The sequence below is a fragment of the Schistocerca piceifrons genome, chromosome 5, assembly GCF_021461385.2.
Source record: "Schistocerca piceifrons isolate TAMUIC-IGC-003096 chromosome 5, iqSchPice1.1, whole genome shotgun sequence".
Classification (NCBI taxonomy): domain Eukaryota; kingdom Metazoa; phylum Arthropoda; class Insecta; order Orthoptera; family Acrididae; genus Schistocerca; species Schistocerca piceifrons.
Genome location: NC_060142.1, coordinates 669,903,768 through 669,925,510, shown reverse-complemented (window position 1 = coordinate 669,925,510; position 21,743 = coordinate 669,903,768). Strand labels below are relative to the sequence as shown.

At 37.5% G+C, this 21,743-nt stretch overlaps 1 protein-coding gene across 1 annotated transcript in view; it reads right to left on the bottom strand.

The window, feature by feature from the left end:
- Positions 1 to 3,109: 3,109 nt before the first annotated feature.
- LOC124799190 (protein madd-4-like) overlaps positions 3,110 to 21,743 on the bottom strand; it is a 571,457-nt gene continuing 552,823 nt past the window's right edge. Inside the window, exons 22-23 of the mRNA XM_047262725.1 lie at positions 18,434 to 18,581; positions 3,110 to 4,294 (exon numbers count right to left, since the gene is read on the bottom strand). Of these exons, the coding sequence (XP_047118681.1) occupies positions 4,182 to 4,294; positions 18,434 to 18,581 (261 nt within the window). The 3' untranslated portion in view covers positions 3,110 to 4,181. The remainder of the gene's footprint in view (positions 4,295 to 18,433; positions 18,582 to 21,743) is intronic.

The following is a 21,743-nucleotide window of genomic DNA, read 5'->3' as shown; positions in this document are numbered from 1 at the left end:
CCACCTTTAAGCTCCAGGTTTTCAAATCTCATTTGGTGCAGTCCCCAACAATCAGTATTTCCTTCTCATCCCAGCCAGTAAATCTCCCTTGACCTGGGCTTCTGGATGATTTTTCCAAAGTGTACCCCTTTCCCTAAACTCTCCAGTCCTTTTCCTTCACCCCTCTTCCTTCTCCTTCAACTCATCTACCAGAAGGAGGAGCCACTGGCTCCAAAAGCTTGTACAAGTTAAAGCCTTTTGTGTGTGTGTTGCCCAGCCACTGCTTGGTGAGTAGATTTTTTATCTACTCATTTACATTATATTATCAACAATTGATTATTTTTGTTGAAAATCCCACAAAAGGAACATAGTGGTTTTGGTGTGATAGCCTATACCACAATCAACATGTAATGCAAATTAGATGATAAAAGAAGGCTTTTATAAATAATGTAAGAGAAGAGTCATGCCATCTTCCTTAAATGGCTTAAGACTGTCAAGTTTTCGAAATGAGTACACAAAAGAAGTGCTTCTTTTCCTTTTTATAAAACATGGTTAATGTTTTGCCATACCTACATCTGCCATATCACATTTCAGTAAAATAAGGATTAGGTACAAATGTGGCATGTGCAAAGACTGTTCAAATTGTTACTAAATTTAGAAACGTATTCTGTACACAACAGATTTTCATTTGATCATGTACACTAGGTTGCAGCAAGACATTATTTCACATGGCTGACTATTGGCCTCTTTGAAATCGGCATTAGGGATGAATCTTCACAGTTACAAAAACAAACAGTCAAATATAATTTGTGAAAAGCAAATACAAAAAATTCTAACTTGTTAATTTTTCAGACTATAAAAATGTTCAGAAATTCTGGAGCATATCAGGGTCTAGTAAGATTTTATCCCCAGAACTGACACAATGAAGATAGTTCTTCGGAGGAAATATTATCAGCAACCGATTTCCTTTACAAATTTGTCATTTAAGTTACATAATAATAATGTAATATTTATGCCAATGAAAGTAATGTTGGAGTGGGACACAGATCTGATTCCATATCCTTTGTGAGCAGTACTTGTTTATTTGAAACTTCTGCATATTTGTTACGAATTGACATACAGATTGATTAATGCCACTAAATCTCTCCTTCTCATCCATAGCTAGGTTGAAGGGCTTAGACTGTCCATATGATATTATTAGATAGATGAAATAGAAGAATGAGGCAGTGAAAGACAATGGTAAAAATTGGAGATCCTGTGTTTATGAATGTTGAACACAGTAAATCACTGTTGAATGAAAAGAAATTAATACTCAAGATACTGTAGTTATTGCTTAATATAAAACTGATTGGTGTAAAGTGGAATAAAATCTTACTTCTAGCCACACATAAGCATGTCACACATGTTTTTTTGTGGATGCAGACCTTGTATCTTTAACATTTTCATTTTTGATTATTTTGCTTAGTTTTGGAAAAAAGTTAATTCTTATTCAGTCAAGTAATTATAACATGGACAAACATATACTTTTACCATTGTCACTGCCATAATATGAGTTTCCCTATCACACACAATCACGTGGATTCAGACTCAACTAGAATATCTTGGATTAAGTTCTATTATGTGGTTTTTTATATAACAAGCAGAAATAATATCAGAGATGTTGTTGGGTTATGTTGTAGTCTGCATTTCAATCATGATGTTAGCTATATTACTATCCTGATGTATAATGAATGAAAAGCTATTCTCACCCTAGTATCCTTATTGATATTTTTAATAGCATAAGAGCATTAAAAATTAAACCATTTCTTGCAACCATAAATTACTGAGTTTTCATGAGTAAGTGGAATTCCTTTTGTGACTTAAATGAAATATTAATATTTTCCTGCTACCATTGTGCTGTGGTTCCTACGAGTTTCTGTTTCCATTTGCAGATTTTGTGCAGTGGTTCAGAATAATATATTCAGAAATTATGTCTGCTTAGCTCTTAAGAACTAATGAATAATACATGACTCATATTTTATTAAATGTTTTCTTCCCTGTAGGAGCATTTACATTTTAAAATGAGAATTGATTTGCATGTATCTTTCTGCAAAAATAAATTACTCCCTTGTCCACATCAAACAGTAATTCAGAAGAAGAAACTGAGTAGCAAAAAAAGAAAAACAGTCACACCCAGTGTAACTACCAGAAATGTTATTTCTTGCATCTCCTGCTTTTACTTTAGATACTCCAGTTAACAAAATATCTTTCAATTATTGAATAAGCTTTGATATCAGAAAACACTGTACACTTATCAGAATTGTTCTAGCATTTTTTAGAAAAATATTCATGGTACTTGTAATGTTACTGCAACATCAGTTTTCTAGCAAAAGGGTTCAGTAATCTACAGCACCACACCATGTATTACTCTCATTCACAGTCTCTAACATCTAGGTATGAAAACTGTTAAAATAAAGAAATATGGCAAATATACAATGAAGGATCACATGTAGAATTCCCTGAGGAACAGGTGTTGAGGTTTACTGAGTGCAAGTTTTTTCTGTCTTTCTATGACTGGAGTTTGACATCCATATTTTTCAAATAATAAGTAATTAGCATGAGTGCAATAATATTAAAACACAGACAGAAACCTTTTTATGCTACATTTGTGATGATCAATGCATAGATTTACAGAATTGTGATTCAGTTCAAAGTACTAAATGCACAAAAAGCATCTCTTCCTTTGTACTGGTCCATAATTGTTCACTTAGACCGATGCCTTTATATATAAATGGAGATCTTAATTAAAATGAAGCGAAACTGTGAACAGAGTTCTGTGATGTACTGGTAACAGTGCTGTAAACTCATCAAGGGAGGAAAATGAATTTACTGTTTATCATGAAGTTACAGCATGAAAAAGTACTGTAAACTGATTTGTTCAAATAAATAAAGCCTGTCACTGATTATTAGAGAATTAAATTAACTGAGAGAAAGAGACTGCATGTTTAAATCAAATAATAGATTAATATGACCCAATTTTAGCTTTTAAGATTCTAGATCCAACTGAAATAAAATATTTTACATTGCACAATAACGACACATAAACTGATCTGCACTATAATCAACAGTAATATTGCATAACAACAACTATTTATGTTGCAATTACGCTGCATTTATGTTCTTCCCACAATTTTTTCAAGTAATTAGATGTGGATACCAGAATATTTTGAGAATGATTCTTTGAATTACTTGCAAAATTACATATGACCAATTAAACTTTATTAAGATTACAACAGTATCAAAGGAATTATTCCAATATCAATATTTACAGTAACTCAGATACTTATGACTATTCTGGAATATGTCCTAAATCAGAAGTTTCTATGATAACAAACTCTGCATTTTTAATCTTCCCTTTGGTGTACAAAAATGAACGATGGCCCCATATTTACTCTGGGATTAGTTTTTTCCTCATGCAAAGCATAAAATCAGTTAGACAGCACAATAGCAATTTTCTGAAGAGATACTTCAGATTTATTATGTAAATAGGAAATATAGAATCCACTGCACTTCACACATTTAGTTTTGTCTTCATTAATCTGACAGTCTCAATGTTCATTATTTTCTTGATATTTTATTTACACTTATAAATATAAATTCTTTGGAATGTGGAACAAGAATTTCAACTTGTGTAGCTATATGAAAATTTAAGATGGGCATATTAAAACAAATATATTGGCAACAGTTTAAGAGCCAGCTTTTCCTTTATTTTGCTGACATCACTGATTTTGCCAATGTAAGACACTCTCAGGTGAAGTCATAACTGTTTGTGAAATGTTTTCACTTGGACTGTGGTAAATTTTCACACGCTATAGCACATATTCCAATGTCCACAACTAAAGTTCACATGGAAATATTACAAGTTTTGATCATTTATACAGAGGAAATGTAGCCATGTGTAAACATGTTGGTATAAACATAGCACAAAATTATGGTGTTTCATATGAAGGTAAAAGCAGAACATTAGCACACTGTTAAAAAAAAAATCACACACAGAATTCTGAGACCACATCACTACTACCAATGCCCAAGAATATTTACATCTTTCAAAGAGGAATATCATCACTGTGTAGTACGCAGTCTGTATCTTGCTTTTATTTAACTTTAGTGATACACAGATGTTTTCCCTCTTCTTGCAGAAACAGTTGACTGAATCTGCCAGATTAACCTTTACTGCGGCAGGACTGACAACACTGATACTGGTATTGGTACATACCACACACTTTCATGGTTCTCACTATCTGACAGTATTTTGACTGATCCTTGCATTCTAACACTGTAAAGAGACAATATAAACTCGTTAAATCTTAATGTCACAATAACTTGAAAAAGAGACAGATTAAGTTATATAACATGGTACAAGAGAAGGAGCAATAAATTAAATATTCAGATGTTCTTGGTAAATGGAGTAACATTTAACTTTGGATAACATAGAGTAGTTCGGCTCACTCAATGAAGGCACAATGTGTCATCGTCAATAACAGTACAGTGCAGGGGAAAGGAAACATGTAAAACTGATTGTTAAAAAACCCTGCATGTTCATTTTGATCAGAATTTCAACTAGCAATCACATAGACTAGCTCTTCTCAAGTGCTTTCATTCAGCAACATTTGCTCTATGTGTAATTATGATTTTGGTGATGGAAACATCTGAAAATTAGTTTATTTTGTATGCTTCTATACATTGATATAAGATGGAATAATTTTCTGAGGCAATTCAACTCACAGACACAGAAATAGCCTCCACTATATACATCTTGACCTTTCTCTTACGCAGAAAGTAGCTGATGTAACCGCAACAGGAACGGCCGCAGGGTTGCCGCTAACAAAAATGCAGCAGGGCTGAACAGGAGTGGCCCGTGAACAAACAAGATGGATGAACGGGAATAGAAGGACAAGCATGACGATAGACAACCAAGCAAGAGACCAAGGTCAACAACAAAGTATTAAGCAATGGGGTCACGAGAGATAACCTCATGAAATCAAACAACATCCACTCGTAAATGGGAAGTAAGCACATGCAACGTAAACACGATGTCTGTAAGTGAGATATCAACCAGCTCAATACGAATACCAGACTGCCTTGCTGAGTGAGAGGCAGCCGCCTAAATACACGACAGGGTTTGCCGCTATTGGCTGCTGGCACGACGTGCTCCACAATGGCATCCTCACGTTAGACTTGGGGCCAGGAGCGCGCACAGCCACGGCTTATGGTGCAACTGCTGCAGAGACCTCTAGTGGTCATTGAGTTCCATGCCGCCTGGCACGGATTCAAAACCCACGGCACTTGGTACCAGAGTAGCAGTGTATGCTGCCATAAAAGTATTTGACCACCCCTGCCCTCCTTGTGAGTTAAAGATGGTGGCCAATAATGAAAGTCATGAATGCAGATTGAAATAAAAAAGATTCCTGTTGCTGAAAAATCTGGTAAACAGGTGAAAACATTATGCAGAACACCCAAAACTTTCATTTCAAGATTGTACACATTAGTATTTTGACAAAAGAAACCAATGATAGAAAATGAAAACTTCAGCCAGTAAGCAGTGTCTGTTGTAATGCTGTTGAGAATGTTGTAAAGTTCAGGGCTGATACTCAAGACATGCAGTACCAAACAATATAATTTTCAAGTGACAAGGTAACGAATATTTCATATATTTTTCAATACTGTGTAGTGGATGTATAATTTTGGCAGATTTATATGAAAACACTTATTTTTTGTTTCCAAGATGTGTGCATCATTTTAGCATGATTAAAACAGTAACTGATACCAATTTTAATTTTTCACTTTTTTATTGAAATACATTACCTACACGGAGATGTGCAAATATGCTGTCAGTAATGGTCAAATTACTTACCTGAAGAAGAGTTGCAGAATCCTAATTTAAAAATAAAAAACAATTATAAGTGTACTAGAAGAATTTGGTTATAAAAACTGTAAAAATTCCTATTTTTTATTGCTTTTCTTTGTTTTGGGGCCATCAGTGCTATGCACATTACTATGTAAGTTTGTTCTAAGAGAGATATTGTTGTGAGAAGTTCTTTGGGAGAGCTCTTGCCATATGCAGTTTAGTGAGACCTTGTGGATGATATTGTTTGGTAACAGTAATAAGATATTTGTTTATAAAAGTTTTTGTAAATAATGAAAGTTGTACTGGCAAATTTAATAAATGTAAGATGCTTACAATTTGAACTCTGATTTTCTATATAATCTTTGAGCCTACTATCTACATTTGCCTGAATCCTTCTAACACTTGGGAATGAGGACAGAGGAATTTAGAAAAGACTATCAAGTTGCTGATGAAGCAGATAAGTAAACATTTTATTTCAAATTTGTGTCTGCCACCTTTCCATTTTAAGAAAGCCAAACAGTGTCAAATATAAATCACTTCAACAAATGTTGCTAGAAAGTGGTGGCATGCTACACTGTGAAGTTAATGTTTGTAAACTGTTTATGTTTCATAGTGAATAAAATTTGAGGAGGAAATTTCTGAAAATGCACATTTCAAACACAGCATAGTATGGTAGCGAATTACAGACTGCAGGAAAACTGAAACACAACATAACGAAAGCATTTGAGATATTGTGTTACAGAAGAAGGTTGAAAATTAGCTGAACCGATAAAATAGGGAATGATGTGGTTCTCCTAATAACTGATGGAGAAAGAAACATATGACAAACACTGACAAGAAGAAGGGATAGGGTGATAGGACATATGTTTGGACATCAGGGAGTAACCTCCATGGTACTATACAGAGCTCTAGAGTGTAAAAACCATAGGGAAAGACAGAGATTGGAATACCTCCAACAAACAATTGAGGATATGGGGATGAAAGTGCTACTCAAAGAGGTCAGTGCAGGAGAGAAATTCATGGTGAGCTGCATCAAACCAGTTAAAAGACTGGTGACATTAGAGGTGCTACCTTGAAAAATAGAACACCGTCATCTGTGATGTGTGTACATTGTGGTTAATGATCTTTTACAGTTCATGACTGGTAGGCAAAGATGGACTATTATTGGACACAAGTAGTTGCCGGTATGCAATTAACATATGGTGTAGCTGAGTGTAAAGCCCAGAGAGCCAACTGAAGGTACAAGAAAATGTTTCACTTCTAAGTATCAAATTTTTCAGCGTGGGAAAGAAACCAGGTTGTAAAAGGTATAGAGAACTGTGTCAGTTCGTTTTAAATGAATTGTTTGCACAATGTAATTTGATGAAAAAGTGTTGGATCATATGGGATAAAATTCATCAATAAGCCCCTGTCATCTCGTCCTTGAAATGCATACTTCGAAGAACACGGAGTGGAGAATACGGATGAAACAGCAGTTACAGGCATATCACAAACAACAGCTTAATTATGTCAATGAATAATGTAGTGCAAAATTGCAGTGCTGAACTTAGGTTATCTTTTTGAACAACTGCTATAAGCTAATGTTGCTGCTACAAGGAATAAATTGTTTCTTTCTGATAAAAACTTGGATTTTCATTTATTATTATTTGTTTCCTACATCAAAGGACGCAGTTTAGTTCCTCTACCATCCACATAGGAACTACCATCCACATCCCCCCAGGAACCATGGACCTTGCCGTTGGTGGGGAGGCTTGCGTGCCTCAGCGATACTGATGGCCGTACCGTAGGTGCAACCACAACGGAGGGGTATCTGTTGAGAGGCCAGACAAACATGTGGTTCCTGAAGAGGGGCAGCAGCCTTTTCAGTAGTTGCAGGGGCAACAGTCTGGATGATGGACTGATCTGGCCTTGTAACATTAACCAAAACGGCCTTGCTGTGCTGGTACTGCGAACAGCTGAAAGCAAGGGGAAACTACAGCTCTAATTTTTCCCGAGGAAATGCAGCTTTACTGTATGATTAAATGATGATGGCGTCCTCTTGGGTAAAATATTCCGGAGGTAAAATAGTCCCCCATTCGGATCTCCGGGCGGGGACTACTCAAGAGGACGTCGTTATCAGGAGAAAGAAAACTGGCGTTCTACGGATCGGAGCGTGGAATGTCAGATCCCTTAATCGGGCAGGTGGGTTAGAAAATTTAAAAAGGGAAATGGATAGGTTAAAGTTAGATATAGTGGGAATTAGTGAAGTTCGGTGGCAGGAGGAACAAGACTTTTGGTCAGGTGAATACAGGGTTATAAATACAAAATCAAATAGGGGTAATGCAGGAGTAGGTTTAATAATGAAGAAAAAAAATAGGAGTGCGGGTTAGCTACTACAAACAGCATAGTGAACGCTTTATTGTGGCCAAGATAGACACAAAGCCCATACCTACTACAGTAGTACAAGTTTATATGCCAACTAGCTCTGCAGATGATGAAGAAATAGATGAAATGTATGACGAGATAAAAGAAATTATTCAGGTAGTGAAGGGAGACGAAAATTTAATAGTCATGGGTGACTGGAATTCGTCAATAGGAAAAGGGAGAGAAGGAAACATAGTAGGTGAATATGGATTGGGGGGGAAGAAATGAAAGAGGAAGCCGCCTTGTAGAATTTTGCACAGAGCATGACTTAATCATAGCTAACACTTGGTTCAAGAATCATAAAAGAAGGTTGTATACCTGGAAGAATCCTGGAGATACTAAAAGGTATCAGATAGATTATATAATGGTAAGACAGAGATTTAGGAACCAGGTTTTAAATTGTAAGACATTTCCAGGGGCAGATGTGGATTCTGATCACAATCTATTTGTTATGCACTGCAGATTGAAACTGAAGAAACTGCAAAAAGGTGGGAATTTAAGGAGTTGGGACCTGGATGAACTGAAAGAACCAGAGGTTGTAGAGAGTTTCAGGGAGAGCATAAGGGAACAATTGACAGGACTGGGGGAAAGAAATACAGTAGAAGAAGAATGGGTAGCTCTGAGGGATGAAGTAGTGAAGGCAGCAGACGATCAAGTAGGTAAAAAGACAAGGGCTAATAGAAATCCTTGGGTAACAGAAGAAATATTGAATTTAATTGATGAAAGGAGAAAATATAAAAATGCAGTAAATGAAGCAGGCAAAAAGGAATACAAACGTCTCAAAAATGAGATCGACAGGAAGTGCAAAATGGCTAAGCAGGGATGGCTAGAGGACAAATGTAAGGATGTAGAGGCTTGTCTCACTAGGGGTAAGATAGATACTGCCTACAGAAAAATTAAAGAGACCTTTGGAGAGAAGAGAACCACTTGTATGAATATCAAGAACTCAGACGGAAACCCAGTTCTAAGCAAAGAAGGGAAGGCAGAAAGGTGGAAGGAGTATGTAGAGGGTCTATACAAGGGCGATGTGCTTGAGGACAATATTATGGAAATGGAAGAGGATGTAGATGAAGACGAAATGGGAGATAAGATACTGCATTAAGAGTTTGACAGAGCACTGAAAGACCTGAGTTGAAACAAGGCCCCGGGAGTAGACAACATTCCATTAGAACTACTGATGGCCTTGGGAGAGCCAGTCATGACAAAACTCTACCATCTGGTGAGCAAGATGTATGAGACAGGCGAAATACCCTCAGACTTCAAGAAGAATATAATAATTCCAATCCCAAAGAAAGCAGGTGTTGACAGATGTGAAAATTACTGAACTATCAGTTTAATAAGTCACAGCTGCAAAATACTAACGCGAATTCTTTACAGACGAATGGAAAAACTGGTAGAAGCGGACCTCGGGAAAGATCAATTTGGATTCCGCAGAAATGTTGGAACACGTGAGGCAGTACTAACCTTACGACTTATGTTAGAAGAAAGGTTAAGGAAAGGCAAACCTACGTTTCTAGCATTTGTAGACTTAGAGAAAGCTTTTGACAATGTTGACTGGAATACTCTCTTTCAAATTGTGAAGGTGGTAGGGGTAAAATACAGGGAGTGAAAGGCTATTTACAATTTGTACAGAAACCAGATGGCAGTTATAAGAGTCGAGGGGCATGAAAGGGAAGCAGTGGTTGGGAAGGGAGTGAGACAGGGTTGTAGCCTCTCCCCGATGTTATTCAATCTGTATATTGAGCAAGCAGTAAAGGAAGCAAAAGAAAAATTCGGAGTAGGTATTAAAATTCATGGAGAAGCAGTAAAAACTTTAAGGTTCGCCGATGACATTGTAATTCTGTCAGAGACAGCAAAGGACTTGGAAGAGCAGTTGAACGGAATGGACAGTGTCTTGAAAGGAGGATATAAGATGAACATCAACAAAAGCAAAACGAGGATAATGGAATGTAGTCAAATTAAATCGGGTGATGCTGAGGGAATTAGATTAGGAAATGAGACACTTAAAGTAGTAAAGGAGTTTTGCTATTTAGGGAGTAAAATAACTGATGATGGTCGAAGTAGAGAGGATATAAAATGTAGACTGGCAATGGCAAGGAAATCGTTTCTGAAGAAGAGAAATTTGTTAACGTCGAGTGTAGACTTAAGTGTCAGGAAGTCGTTTCTGAAAGTATTTGTATGGAGTGTAGCCATGTATGGAAGTGAAACGTGGACGATAACTAGTTTGGACAAGAAGAGAATAGAAGCTTTCGAAATGTGGTGCTACAGAAGAATGCTGAAGATTAGATGGGTAGATCACATAACTAATGAGGAGGCGTTGAATAGGATTGGGGAGAAGAGAAGTTTGTGGTACAACTTGACTAGAAGAAGGAATCGGTTGGTAGGACATGTTTTGAGGCATCAAGGGATCACAAACTTAGCATTGGAGGGCAGCGTGGAGAGCAAAAATCATAGAGGGAGACCAAGAGATGAATACACTAAGCAGATTCAGAAGGATGTAGGCTGCAGTAGGTACTGGGAGATGAAGAAGCTTGCACAGGATAGAGTAGCATGGAGAGCTGCATCAAACCAGTCTCAGGACTGAAGACCACAACAACAACCATCCACATAATTTTAACCCTGCAAATTTGGGACACTTTGTCTATTTTTTGTCTAGGCATGAGACATTTTCACTACTGATCAAGTTACCAGTTTCTATACATTCTTAAGTAACACTAGTACCTGATCTGCACTGTACGTTCACACGTAACAGACAACAAAATAATACGTGTAAAATTTCAACAGCCAAAAAGAATGTTTTGAATGAATTCAAATGTGAAGAATGTGTAAAAGAGTGTATCAACAATATTGCAGAGGTATCAGGAATATATGAAGGACTAGCTATGCTCTCTCTTGTGTATCTAAAAAGGACATTGTTGCACCAAGCTAAGTCAGTAAAGAGCCATTCAGTACAAAAGGGCACAGTATTAGTATGAGTGAGCTCAAATGAAACAAATTATTGGTCTCTGGGAAGTAGAAATGTTATTGTATGACATTTTGGTTCATGCAGGATTTGTTTTTGTAACAGTGGTGTACGTGTGGAATCAGTAGGTAGAAGAGAATGACACACAGTGACAAGCAGTTACTGGACCACACATTGTTGCCATTGCATGAGATAACTGCCACCTTATCAGCAATGTCACAAAAGGCCTCATAACTTTGTCAACAGTGTTTATTTGACAATGGAGCACTGCAGTAGTATGTACCTATCTGCATTAGTGGTCTGATGCAGTCTACATTGGAGTGGGCTGGTGGCATTAATGCAATTGCATTAGCTTCCAGTGTTCACAGATTAGAAATTCCTCAGACAACAATGGGCATGTGAATATCATTATTGTCATTCTGAAGGGCAAAAATTTGGTGTTTTCAAATGAGTGCCACTGCAACTTGTTGCTACAATCTGGGAGCCCACATTGTTGAGCAGCACAGCAGACAAACACCAAGTGTGATTTTTTTGGGGTGCCATGGGATGCTACATTCAGTTTCAACTCCTATGTATTGAGAGTAACCACAACATCAGCCACTACATCAGGACAGTATATGAGCCTGTAGTACTTCTCTTTCTTTAGGCAACTCCATGTTTCAGTGCAAAAATTCACAATCACAAGTAGAAATGAATGTCCAAGCTTTCGTTAAAGAGCGACAAGTAGCACTGCTTACATGGCCTACAGATTCACCTGATAATGTCAGTCACCTAACATGTCTGGGTCATGGTTGTTAGTTTTGATGCTCTGTGGTCCCATATGCAAACAATATGGTGAAAAACTTCCTAGAGACATATCAGGTCAGTTTACATTCCACACTGTAAAATTTATACTTCAACTGTAACAAGCTAGGACTAAGCAAAATACTGAACTCTCAGAGTCCATGCACAGTTTTGAAACTGTAATCATTTTCTGAACTGTCATGTAACTACAGTGCGCTATGAAGGATGTTTCAGTCATGTGTATTCTTCCTGCTGTTGCACTTTTTACAAATGGTAGTGTATTAATGGTAGTATATTAATTTATGTTACAGATGTAGTTGGTGAACTAGTTCAGGCCACTGAAATACTGGAAGAAATGGTATTCACAATGGCAAAAATGGTATGATTCAATATTGCACTTAAAAGTAAATACTGGTTTCCTAATAATCACATCAAAGAAAAACTCACTTGAGAAAAGAATAAACTTATGAGACAGAAAGGAAGGGCAGTGCTTACCATCAGGAGGCAAAAGTATTGCTGACAAGACGTAGACAAAAGTACAAAAGCCTACCCTAGCTTTTGCAACTGATACTTTCTTTCTCAGCGAGGAATGGAGATTAGTTTGGAGAGGGTTAGAAAGAAGGGGGAGGTCATTCAGGCCCCAGTATGAGGTGGATCCACCTGTTACAAGGATGAGGAAAAATTGTTTCTTTGAAAATATCCCAATGTCATTGAAGGCTTTGTCAAAGGCATCATTTGGATGAAAGATATAGTTACTATCCTTTTTTCTTGTAGTTAAAATTATACGTTTCTTTACTTGAGTTACAAAAAAAATTTTTTTTGTTCTCAAGGATTACGGAGAAACCAAACTGCAATAGAAACAACAAAAAAAGAAAAAAATGTTAGTACTATAATAAACAGTTCAGGAGCAGGTATTATTTTGTCATTCATACAACAGATGATATGACTATATAGTAAGATAAAGATCACAGATAAATTTCATCCCCACACATTACTGGTTTCCCTACTACTGCACTGACAGTAGTGCAAATATGAAAGGGTACTACATATTATTTGCAAGTAATTAGAACATGTACAATACATGTAACAAATTTCCATTACAGGGAGCATATATATTAAATATCTGGTGTTTTGTTTCTGTAAGTAGTACGTTTACTTGTGTGTAGGTACGTATATCCATATAAATCCAATTCTGTAATGCAATCTTGTGTATTCCTAGTTATCTTAAAACGCTCTTAAGACAAACAATTCAAACTATACACTTACCAACAACAACCACTACAACCAAAGCTACAACAACAACTACTACTACTACTACTACTACTACTACTACTACTACTACTGTAACAAAATAAAACCAATGCTGTTACTAATTCTTCCACTTCCATCACCATCACCACCACTTTCATTCTCTTTTCAAAATTGGACAGAGAGAGAGAGAGAATTATAAAAAAGCTTTTACTGACAAGTTTAGTTTCCCACTGAACTACTTCACTTTTCCATGTAATAACCATTCACATTGAAGCACTTTTTGTAATATTACATTAGCTTCTTCAACCTCTCTGCACAGGCAAGCATCTTCTGTTTGGGCATTGAAGCAGCTGACAATGGTAGTTTTGAAGAAGTTGAATTGCACTGACTGTTTGTATGATTTTCAGTTCATGTAGGATACTCTTGTCTCATCACTCTTAACAATGCAAAGAAAAAAATCATTTCCATCTTGTCAATAATGATCCAAAACACTCATGCCTTTGACATACTCTGCTCTTTATATTGGTTGATACTCATACCAATGTTGTACACTACTCATTTTGCAGCTGGTATCCAAGCTTTGCTGCAAAATGGTACAAATAGTGGTGATCCAACATGAAAGGAGTCATCAGCCAGAGCAATGACTGCCAATAATTGTTCAGATTACAATTCTTGGTTCACTTGCTGTACAATTTCAAAGTTCTGAATAATAGGCCTGCCACTGATCTCTCCAATTCACACAGTTCTATGGCCACTTTTAAAGTCTTTGGCACCATTTTCTAACTTTTTCTTCACTCATTACTGTACACTTATAAACTAGGTGTAGCTCCTGATGAGTATCTGTAGATCCTTTTAGGTACAAAAAATTAAAATACTTTGCAACTGGCGGGAGCCATAATGTTTGAAGTCATTGTTGTTTTCTTTCATTCATAGTTAAATGACTACTGAATCAAAACAACAACTTATATACTTTCAATAAAAATCTGCAGCTGTTACTGCATTCATTCAACTTTCTTAAATCTGCAAATTAAATGAAACAACAGGTTTAATGTTACCAGCCACTGTTTATTTATCTCCAAACGCGTTTCAAAGATTTAAACCGCCATCATCAGGCAGATTTACATTTTTTAGTATGACATTTGTGTGTGTATTGTGCTATGATTTTTTGGAGGAACTTGTGGCACTGTCTAGTGGAGAAATAAAACACAATTTCAGAACGTGGTTTTGGGTTTGTTCTGACAAAAAAGTAAGCATATATCTAACGGCAAAAATAAAATAAGTAAAATAGTTAGGTACTCTATTTTACTTATTTCTACCTGCCAGGGTAGCTGAGAGCACTAATGTGCTGCTTCTTGGACTCCAGTAGGCGCGCTGGCCCAGATCGAATCCACCTGGCGGATTAACGATGAGGGCTGGTATGCTGGCCAGCCTGGATGTGGTTTTTAAGCGTTTTTCCACATCTCACTAGGTGAATACCAGGCTGGTGCCCACGTTCTGCCTCAGTTACATGTCTCGCAGACATTTGAAAACGTTTGTACTATTCCATGGCTTACACTAGACGCAGACAGCTGGGGTACACTAACTCCATCCCGGGGGATTCGGGTGGCGGCAGGAAGGGCATCCGGCCACCCTCTGCAACTAACACTGCCATATCAATAGTAACAAGACCCACCCCGCTTTGAAGTGGGACAATGACTTCAAGAAAGAAAGAAACTATATTTTACTTTTACTGTTAGATATATGTTCAGTTTTTTGTCACAAGAAACCCAAAACCATGTTCTGAAATAGTGTATTGTTTCTCCACTAGACAGAGCCACAAGTTCCTCCAAAAATTTGTAATGCAACACATGCACTAATGTCATAATAACAAATGTAAATACATCTGAGGATGGAGTTTTAAACCTTTGAAATGTGTCATGGAGATAAATGAACAGTGACTGGTAACGGTAAACTTGTTGTTTCATTTAATGTCAATAACAGTCACGGTAAAGCCCAACCCAAAAGTTTGCATTTAAAGTAATTCTGCCAATGTTTAAATGTAAAAGAATGGCCCTTACACTTTAAATACATGTCACTGCTATCAGCCACATATTTGCAGTTTTAAGGTCAAAAAAGAGCATATACTGACTAGGCTAGGCATACTGCCTAAGGTGATAAAAGTGACCAGCTTCCAATGAAATTTTATATTATGAGTGCCTATCCTAGCCTGTTCAGTTGACGAGTTACTTTGTATTCTGACCCATTCAGTTGATGAGTGACTATGTAATGTATTCAAATAATCTGATTATTACCTATTACAGAGACAAAACCTTCGATGATGCTATTTGTGTGGCCTGAGGCTGAAAAATACAATCAAAGAACTATGAGAAGTGTGTGTATGCATGTCCTTTCAAATATTCTGCTGTCAGAGCATGTGCTTTAAAATATTCTCCAGGAAGGGCACTATATAATATAGGCAATGTGCTTTATTATTCTGAGTAAAATTCTGTAGTAATTATGTTCTTACACATGCCTCTGTAACTGAAGCTGCTAATATGTGCTTGTGAAGCTAGAATCAAATCAGAGGTGGACAGATTGAATTTTGGTAGTGAAAAATTTTTCACTGCCAGTATTTAGCAAAATCGATTAGAGACGTAGTTGGGTAGATCGTCCTAGTTCAGATTCCAAAACTTTGTCTTACTGACTGACGGTATGTGACACTGTTGATGGTTATTTGTCTGTCAAGCTTGGTATCTGTCTAAGCATCATCTGAGAGAAAAATGTCGTGCAGCAACACTTAGTTTCACTCTCTACCTTTCCTTCAAAAAAGTGGCTCTGAGTACTATGGGACTTAACTTCTGAGGTCATCAGTCCCCTAGAACTTAGAACTACTTAAACCTAACTAACCTAAGGACATCACACACATCCATGCCTGAGGCAGGATTTGAACCTGTGACTGTAGCGGTCACGTGGTTCCAGACTGTAGCGCCTAGAACCACTCAATCACCCCGGCCGGCACTTTTCCTTCAATCGTAACTCTTCAAAGACATGGAAAGCAAACAGATAGACAATTTAAAAATGGTTGGTTACTGTGAACAGAATGCCCTTCAGGTTAGAGATACAGGCTTGCATTTCTCAAATTAGGTGCTGAAAACTGCCTAAAAATCACAACCAGGCTTACTGGTGTTCAGATCAATGACTGTGAATCCTCATTTTGAATTCAGTCTAGATCTAGCACTCCTTAACTGGCAACCAAATGCTCTACTTACATTTGACACTTGTGTGGCATGAAAAAAAAGTGTTGACTTACAACTTTCCAAACAAGGAACACAATGAGCAGCAAGGAGAGAAATATAAATAGAAAGAGAAGTATGGAAAAATCACTAAAAATCTTTCCGAGAAGAGACACAAAACATTCACACAGACTTTCAAAAATAGTGCAGACTGCAGCAAATGCTACAATGAAATTGGATTCCATATTTTGTAGCAGCTACAGTTATCATAAAGATCAGAGTAGCAGAGTTGCTCCAATATTTATTCAGTTTTAGTTATCATCAGATTTGGTAATAAGGGAAAGCAACATTCCCACATATGACAGTGTAATAAATATAAACAGAACATTTCTCTAAAATCTCAACTAGTGAATCTTGCTGAGGCTGGAAAGAATAAGAGGAATAACATTGACCAAGGCTGTGAAGTGAGCTATAACAATTATTAGTATACTAATCAGTGGGTATAACATACAAAAATGCTTGTATTATTAGAGTGTCACCAACATCCTCAGTAAAGCTCACAAAAATGTCAAATGTATTAGAAGTATCCAAAGTAATACAGTACAGCACTTGGAATCCCTCCACAGAAATGCAAACTGCCACACACATGACACCAGAAACAAAACTCAGTTACAAATTATAGCTCACAACACAAAATTATATGCGAATGGGGTTAAGTGTATGGGCATTAAAATATATGACCACGTCCCAAAAGACATAAAAACAAGCAAAAACCCAAAAATAATGAGAATTAAATCAAAGGAATTACTGCTAAATCACTGTTTCTATTCTGTAGTACAGCACTTGGAATCCCTCCACAGAAATGCAGACTGCCACACACGACACCAGAAACAAAACCCAGTTACAAATTATAGCTCACAACACAAAATTATATGCAAATCGGGTTAAGTGTATGGGCATTAAAATATACGACCATGTCCCAAAAGACATAAAAACAAGCAAAAACCCAAAAATAATGAGAATTAAATTAAAGGAATTACTGCTAAATCGCTGTTTCTATTCTGTACATGAATTTCTTGAAACAAAATTTTAATTACTTGTAATAAGCTGTTTATTCACTTGCAGGTATTTCTACTTAGTAAGAAAATTTAATTATTGTATGATATACATATTCTGCCTGTATATCTCATATGTATTCTGCACTGTGTAGTATGTACCACCACTGCCATCTCTCATCACACACCACCTTTTTTTAGATTTTGTCTATATATCCTACATGTATTCTACTATGTGAGTTATGTACCACTACCGTCATCTCTCATCATTCATCATACACAGTCTTAACATAATTTTCAAATTGACTTGTCCTATATTATGATGTGCTTTACTGTACAAATTGTATTATCTACAGGACCAATAATAAATAAATAAATCAAGTATGTGACTATCTTAAGAAGTTTCCAGTAGGGTGGTACATAATGGAAAATTAGCTTCATCAGCAATACAAAATTGTTGAGGCAATCTGGAATCTTTCTTATGAACAGAACCAAGAAATTTCCGCTTTATGGAGGGAATGTACTTGCAGAAGGGGAGGCTATATACAAACAAGAATTTTATATTTAGCTTTGTGCATCTTTCACATTTGATCCTCCTTTGTATAGTAGAGCTGAATTCAAATCTCTGAATTCCAAAGTTGTACCTTAAACTCTCTCTCTCTCTCTCTCTCTCTCTCTCTCTCTCTCTCTCTCTCTCTCTCTGTTATTTAACTATCAGTACTTACTGTATACCACTATTATTATTATTATAAAAATTTCAATTAGCTATTCCTGGTAGAACTAACCAACCTGAAATAGATACATATTAGTAAATAATTAAGATCTAATATGTGATAAAATGCTGATGTTGAAGCAATGAAAAATTATTTTAAACCAGTTTCTTTTCTTTTACTTTTCTTACCTTGAGCACAAGGAGGTCCCATGCAAACTTTCATGACTGGTGGTCGAGGCTGTTCACGGCATGCATTGCCTGCTGGTTTCTTAGTTCCATACCACACACACTGCAGAATGCGATATTTTATACCTTGCATCTCACATGGTGCAGTACACTACAAGTGCCACAGCATAAAAATATTTTTAATCAGGTCATTGTTCACACAGAAAAAAGCTGTTAGGCTGTGGAGACAGAACATTTGCTGGGGGCACTGACTAACAGTATCATATGCTTGGTCATCCAGAAAGTAAGATTTTGTGATTAATCCCAGCTTCACTGTAGTATAGCTACCATTCTGCATATGTATTATGGCTATTTTCTTGGATATATGTATATCTTACTGCATCCAGTGGTGATATTACAGTGGTCAGTGTTGAAGATGTGTAGAGCTGAATTAACCAATGCGAGATTTGTTTATTGTACTAAAAAAAAGTAAAATGTATTGGGCAGATAAAACATCTGTACACCAAGCAGTAGCACAGGAAAACACACAAAATAAAAGATAAAATCTGTTACAGTTGTAAAATTATTTATATTTATTTCTGAAAAGGAAAGCACAGCCCAATTTCAGGACCTGTGTCCCATCTTCAGGTGCACATTAAAATGTGAGTCCATAAATGATGACTCCAACTTTGGCTTGCGCTCATTACAAGTTTGATGGATGTGTATGCAGCACTATGTTTGAACAACAGCCTTTTACCATGTGGATACATGTATGGCACACCTTTAGTCCAGACCATTACCCTCCTCTGTGAGAGGCTTTCTGGCAGGTCTAGAATCAAAGAGGATATCCTGTTTCATGCTACATACAAGGGATACATTATTTTAACATAGTTTAATCTATATTATCCTTGGTTATGCATCATTTTTGGACTCACAGTTTAATATGCACCTGTATATAGGGCATAGGTTGTGCTTTACTTTTTAAAAATAAGTATAAAAAACTTTACACCTGAAGCAGATTTTATCAATGATGACATATAAAAGCTATGGAAATTCACAAGTTTACAGAGACAATGGTGTCTTCTACTGGCAGAAGAGTTGAATGGAAAGGAAAAGGGATGAAGGAAAAGGATTGGTGAGGTTTAGGAAATGGGAACAGTTATGGAAATGTTGCCCAGAACTCCATGTCAGGGGAGACTTAACAGACAGGTTGAGAATGAAAGACTGATTGTAGATATGTGCACTGGTTGAGATTTGAAATCCCGAGAACTTAAAAAGTTGAAGAAAGGGTAACAAGCAACACAAAGGTTACCAACAAAACATCATGCAAGAGTTAGTAAGAGTGAAAATCAAACAATGGAAATGCCAGATAGAAATATCAACAATGTATGAAAATACAGACTGTTATTTACCATAAAGAAGACAAGTTGCAGGCAGGCACAATTAAAAGACACTCACATATGGCTTTCGGCCACAGCCTTCATCAGTAAAAGACACACACACACACACAGACACACACACACACCCACACACACACACGCACGCACGCACGCACAAGCAAGCACACCTCACCCACACATGACCACCAACTCCAGCATCTTGGCCCAGAATGCAACGTCACATGGGATGCAAGCAGCAATCTGGATGGGGTGGGGAAGGGGAAGGGATGGAAGTGTACAGGTGGGGAAAGAGAGACAAACATTGTCTGATGAAGAGTGCAGGGCCTAGACTGCTAACAGGTGCAGTGTCATGAACTAGTGGGGCAGGCATGTGAGGAAAAAAGGAGCAAAAAGAAGAGGAGTGGGGAAATATGGGCAGATGTGTTGGCAGAGGGTTGCAAATAAACAGGATGGGAGATGAGAATGAGGAGGAGATGACAGGACAGAGGAGGTGGAAGCAGTTGGGTGGGGAGTGTGGGGACAGCATGTTACCATAGGTTGAGACCGGAATGATTACCAGAGCAGAGAATTTGTTGTAAGGATAACTCCCATCTGCACAGTTCAGAAAAGCTGGTAGTGGAGGGAAGAATACAGATGGCTTGGGTACTGAAGCAGCCATTAATATCAGTATCATCTGGATTCTTTCCTCCACCACCAGCTTTTCTGAATCGCACAGATGGGAGTTATATTTCCAACACATTCTTCACTCCTGTAATTATCCCAGCCTCAACCTGCAGTAACATAACGTTCCCACACCCTCCACCCAAAAGTTTCCACCCACTCTGCCCTGTCATCTACTTCCCATTCTCATCTCCCATCCTGTTTATTTTCAGCCCTCTGCCAACACATCCACCCATCTTTCCCCACTCCTCTCCTTTTTTGGTCCTTTTCCCACACCTCCCTATACTGTGCCTCTTGGCAATCTAGTCCCTGCACACTCCACCAGACAGCATTCCTCTATCTCCCCACCTGTACACTACTATGCCTTCCCCTTCCTCAGTCCCTCCAGATTGCTGCTTGCATCCCACATGATGTTGCATTTTGGCACGAGGTGTGGTTGCCTGCTTGCTTGTGTGTGTGTGTGTGTGTGTGTGTGTGTGTGTGTGTGTGTGTCTGTGTGTGTGTGTGTGTGTGTGTGAGAGAGAGAGAGAGAGAGAGAGAGAGAGAGAGAGAGAGAGAGAGAGAGAGAGAGAGGGAGAGGGAGAGAGAGAGAATGATGTGAGTGTGTGCCTCTTTTACTGATGAAGGCTGTGGCTGACAGCTGTATATGAGTGTCTTTTTAATTGTGCCTGTCTGCAACTTGACATGTCTTCTTTTCGGTAAGTAGGTAAGTAGCAATCTGTCTCTTCCTACATTGTCATTAGTTAATGAGAGTGGAAAGCTAAGTGCATTCTCTGTGGTAGAGGTGTGTGTGTGTGTGTGTGTCTTTTTTTTCGGGGGTGAGGTGGGGGAGTGGAGGATACATCAGATCAGATAATAAGAGATATAGAAAACTATAAAAGGGAATGAAGATAAGCAATAGTTACAGAACAGAAATGGTAAGACCATAGAAATTAACGTAAATTTATGCCAGATGAGTGGCAAGAACCAAGCAGATACTGTAAATGCCAGTTCCCAACCTTACAGCTCTGAGGAACTGATGTCAAGAGCAGGAATCCAGATGTCAGATATGGTGAAACAGGCATGGCGATGTCAAGCTGTAGAGCATGCTCTGCAATAGAACATTGTGTGTTGCCAGTACACACCCTCTGTCTATGTTTATTCACTTTATCTGATATCTTGGTGGTAGTCATACCAACATAGAAGGTCAGTGTTCACATAACAGCTGGTACACAACATGTGTCATTTTATAGGTGAATCTCCATTTGATAGTAAATGTTTAGCCAGTTACAGGG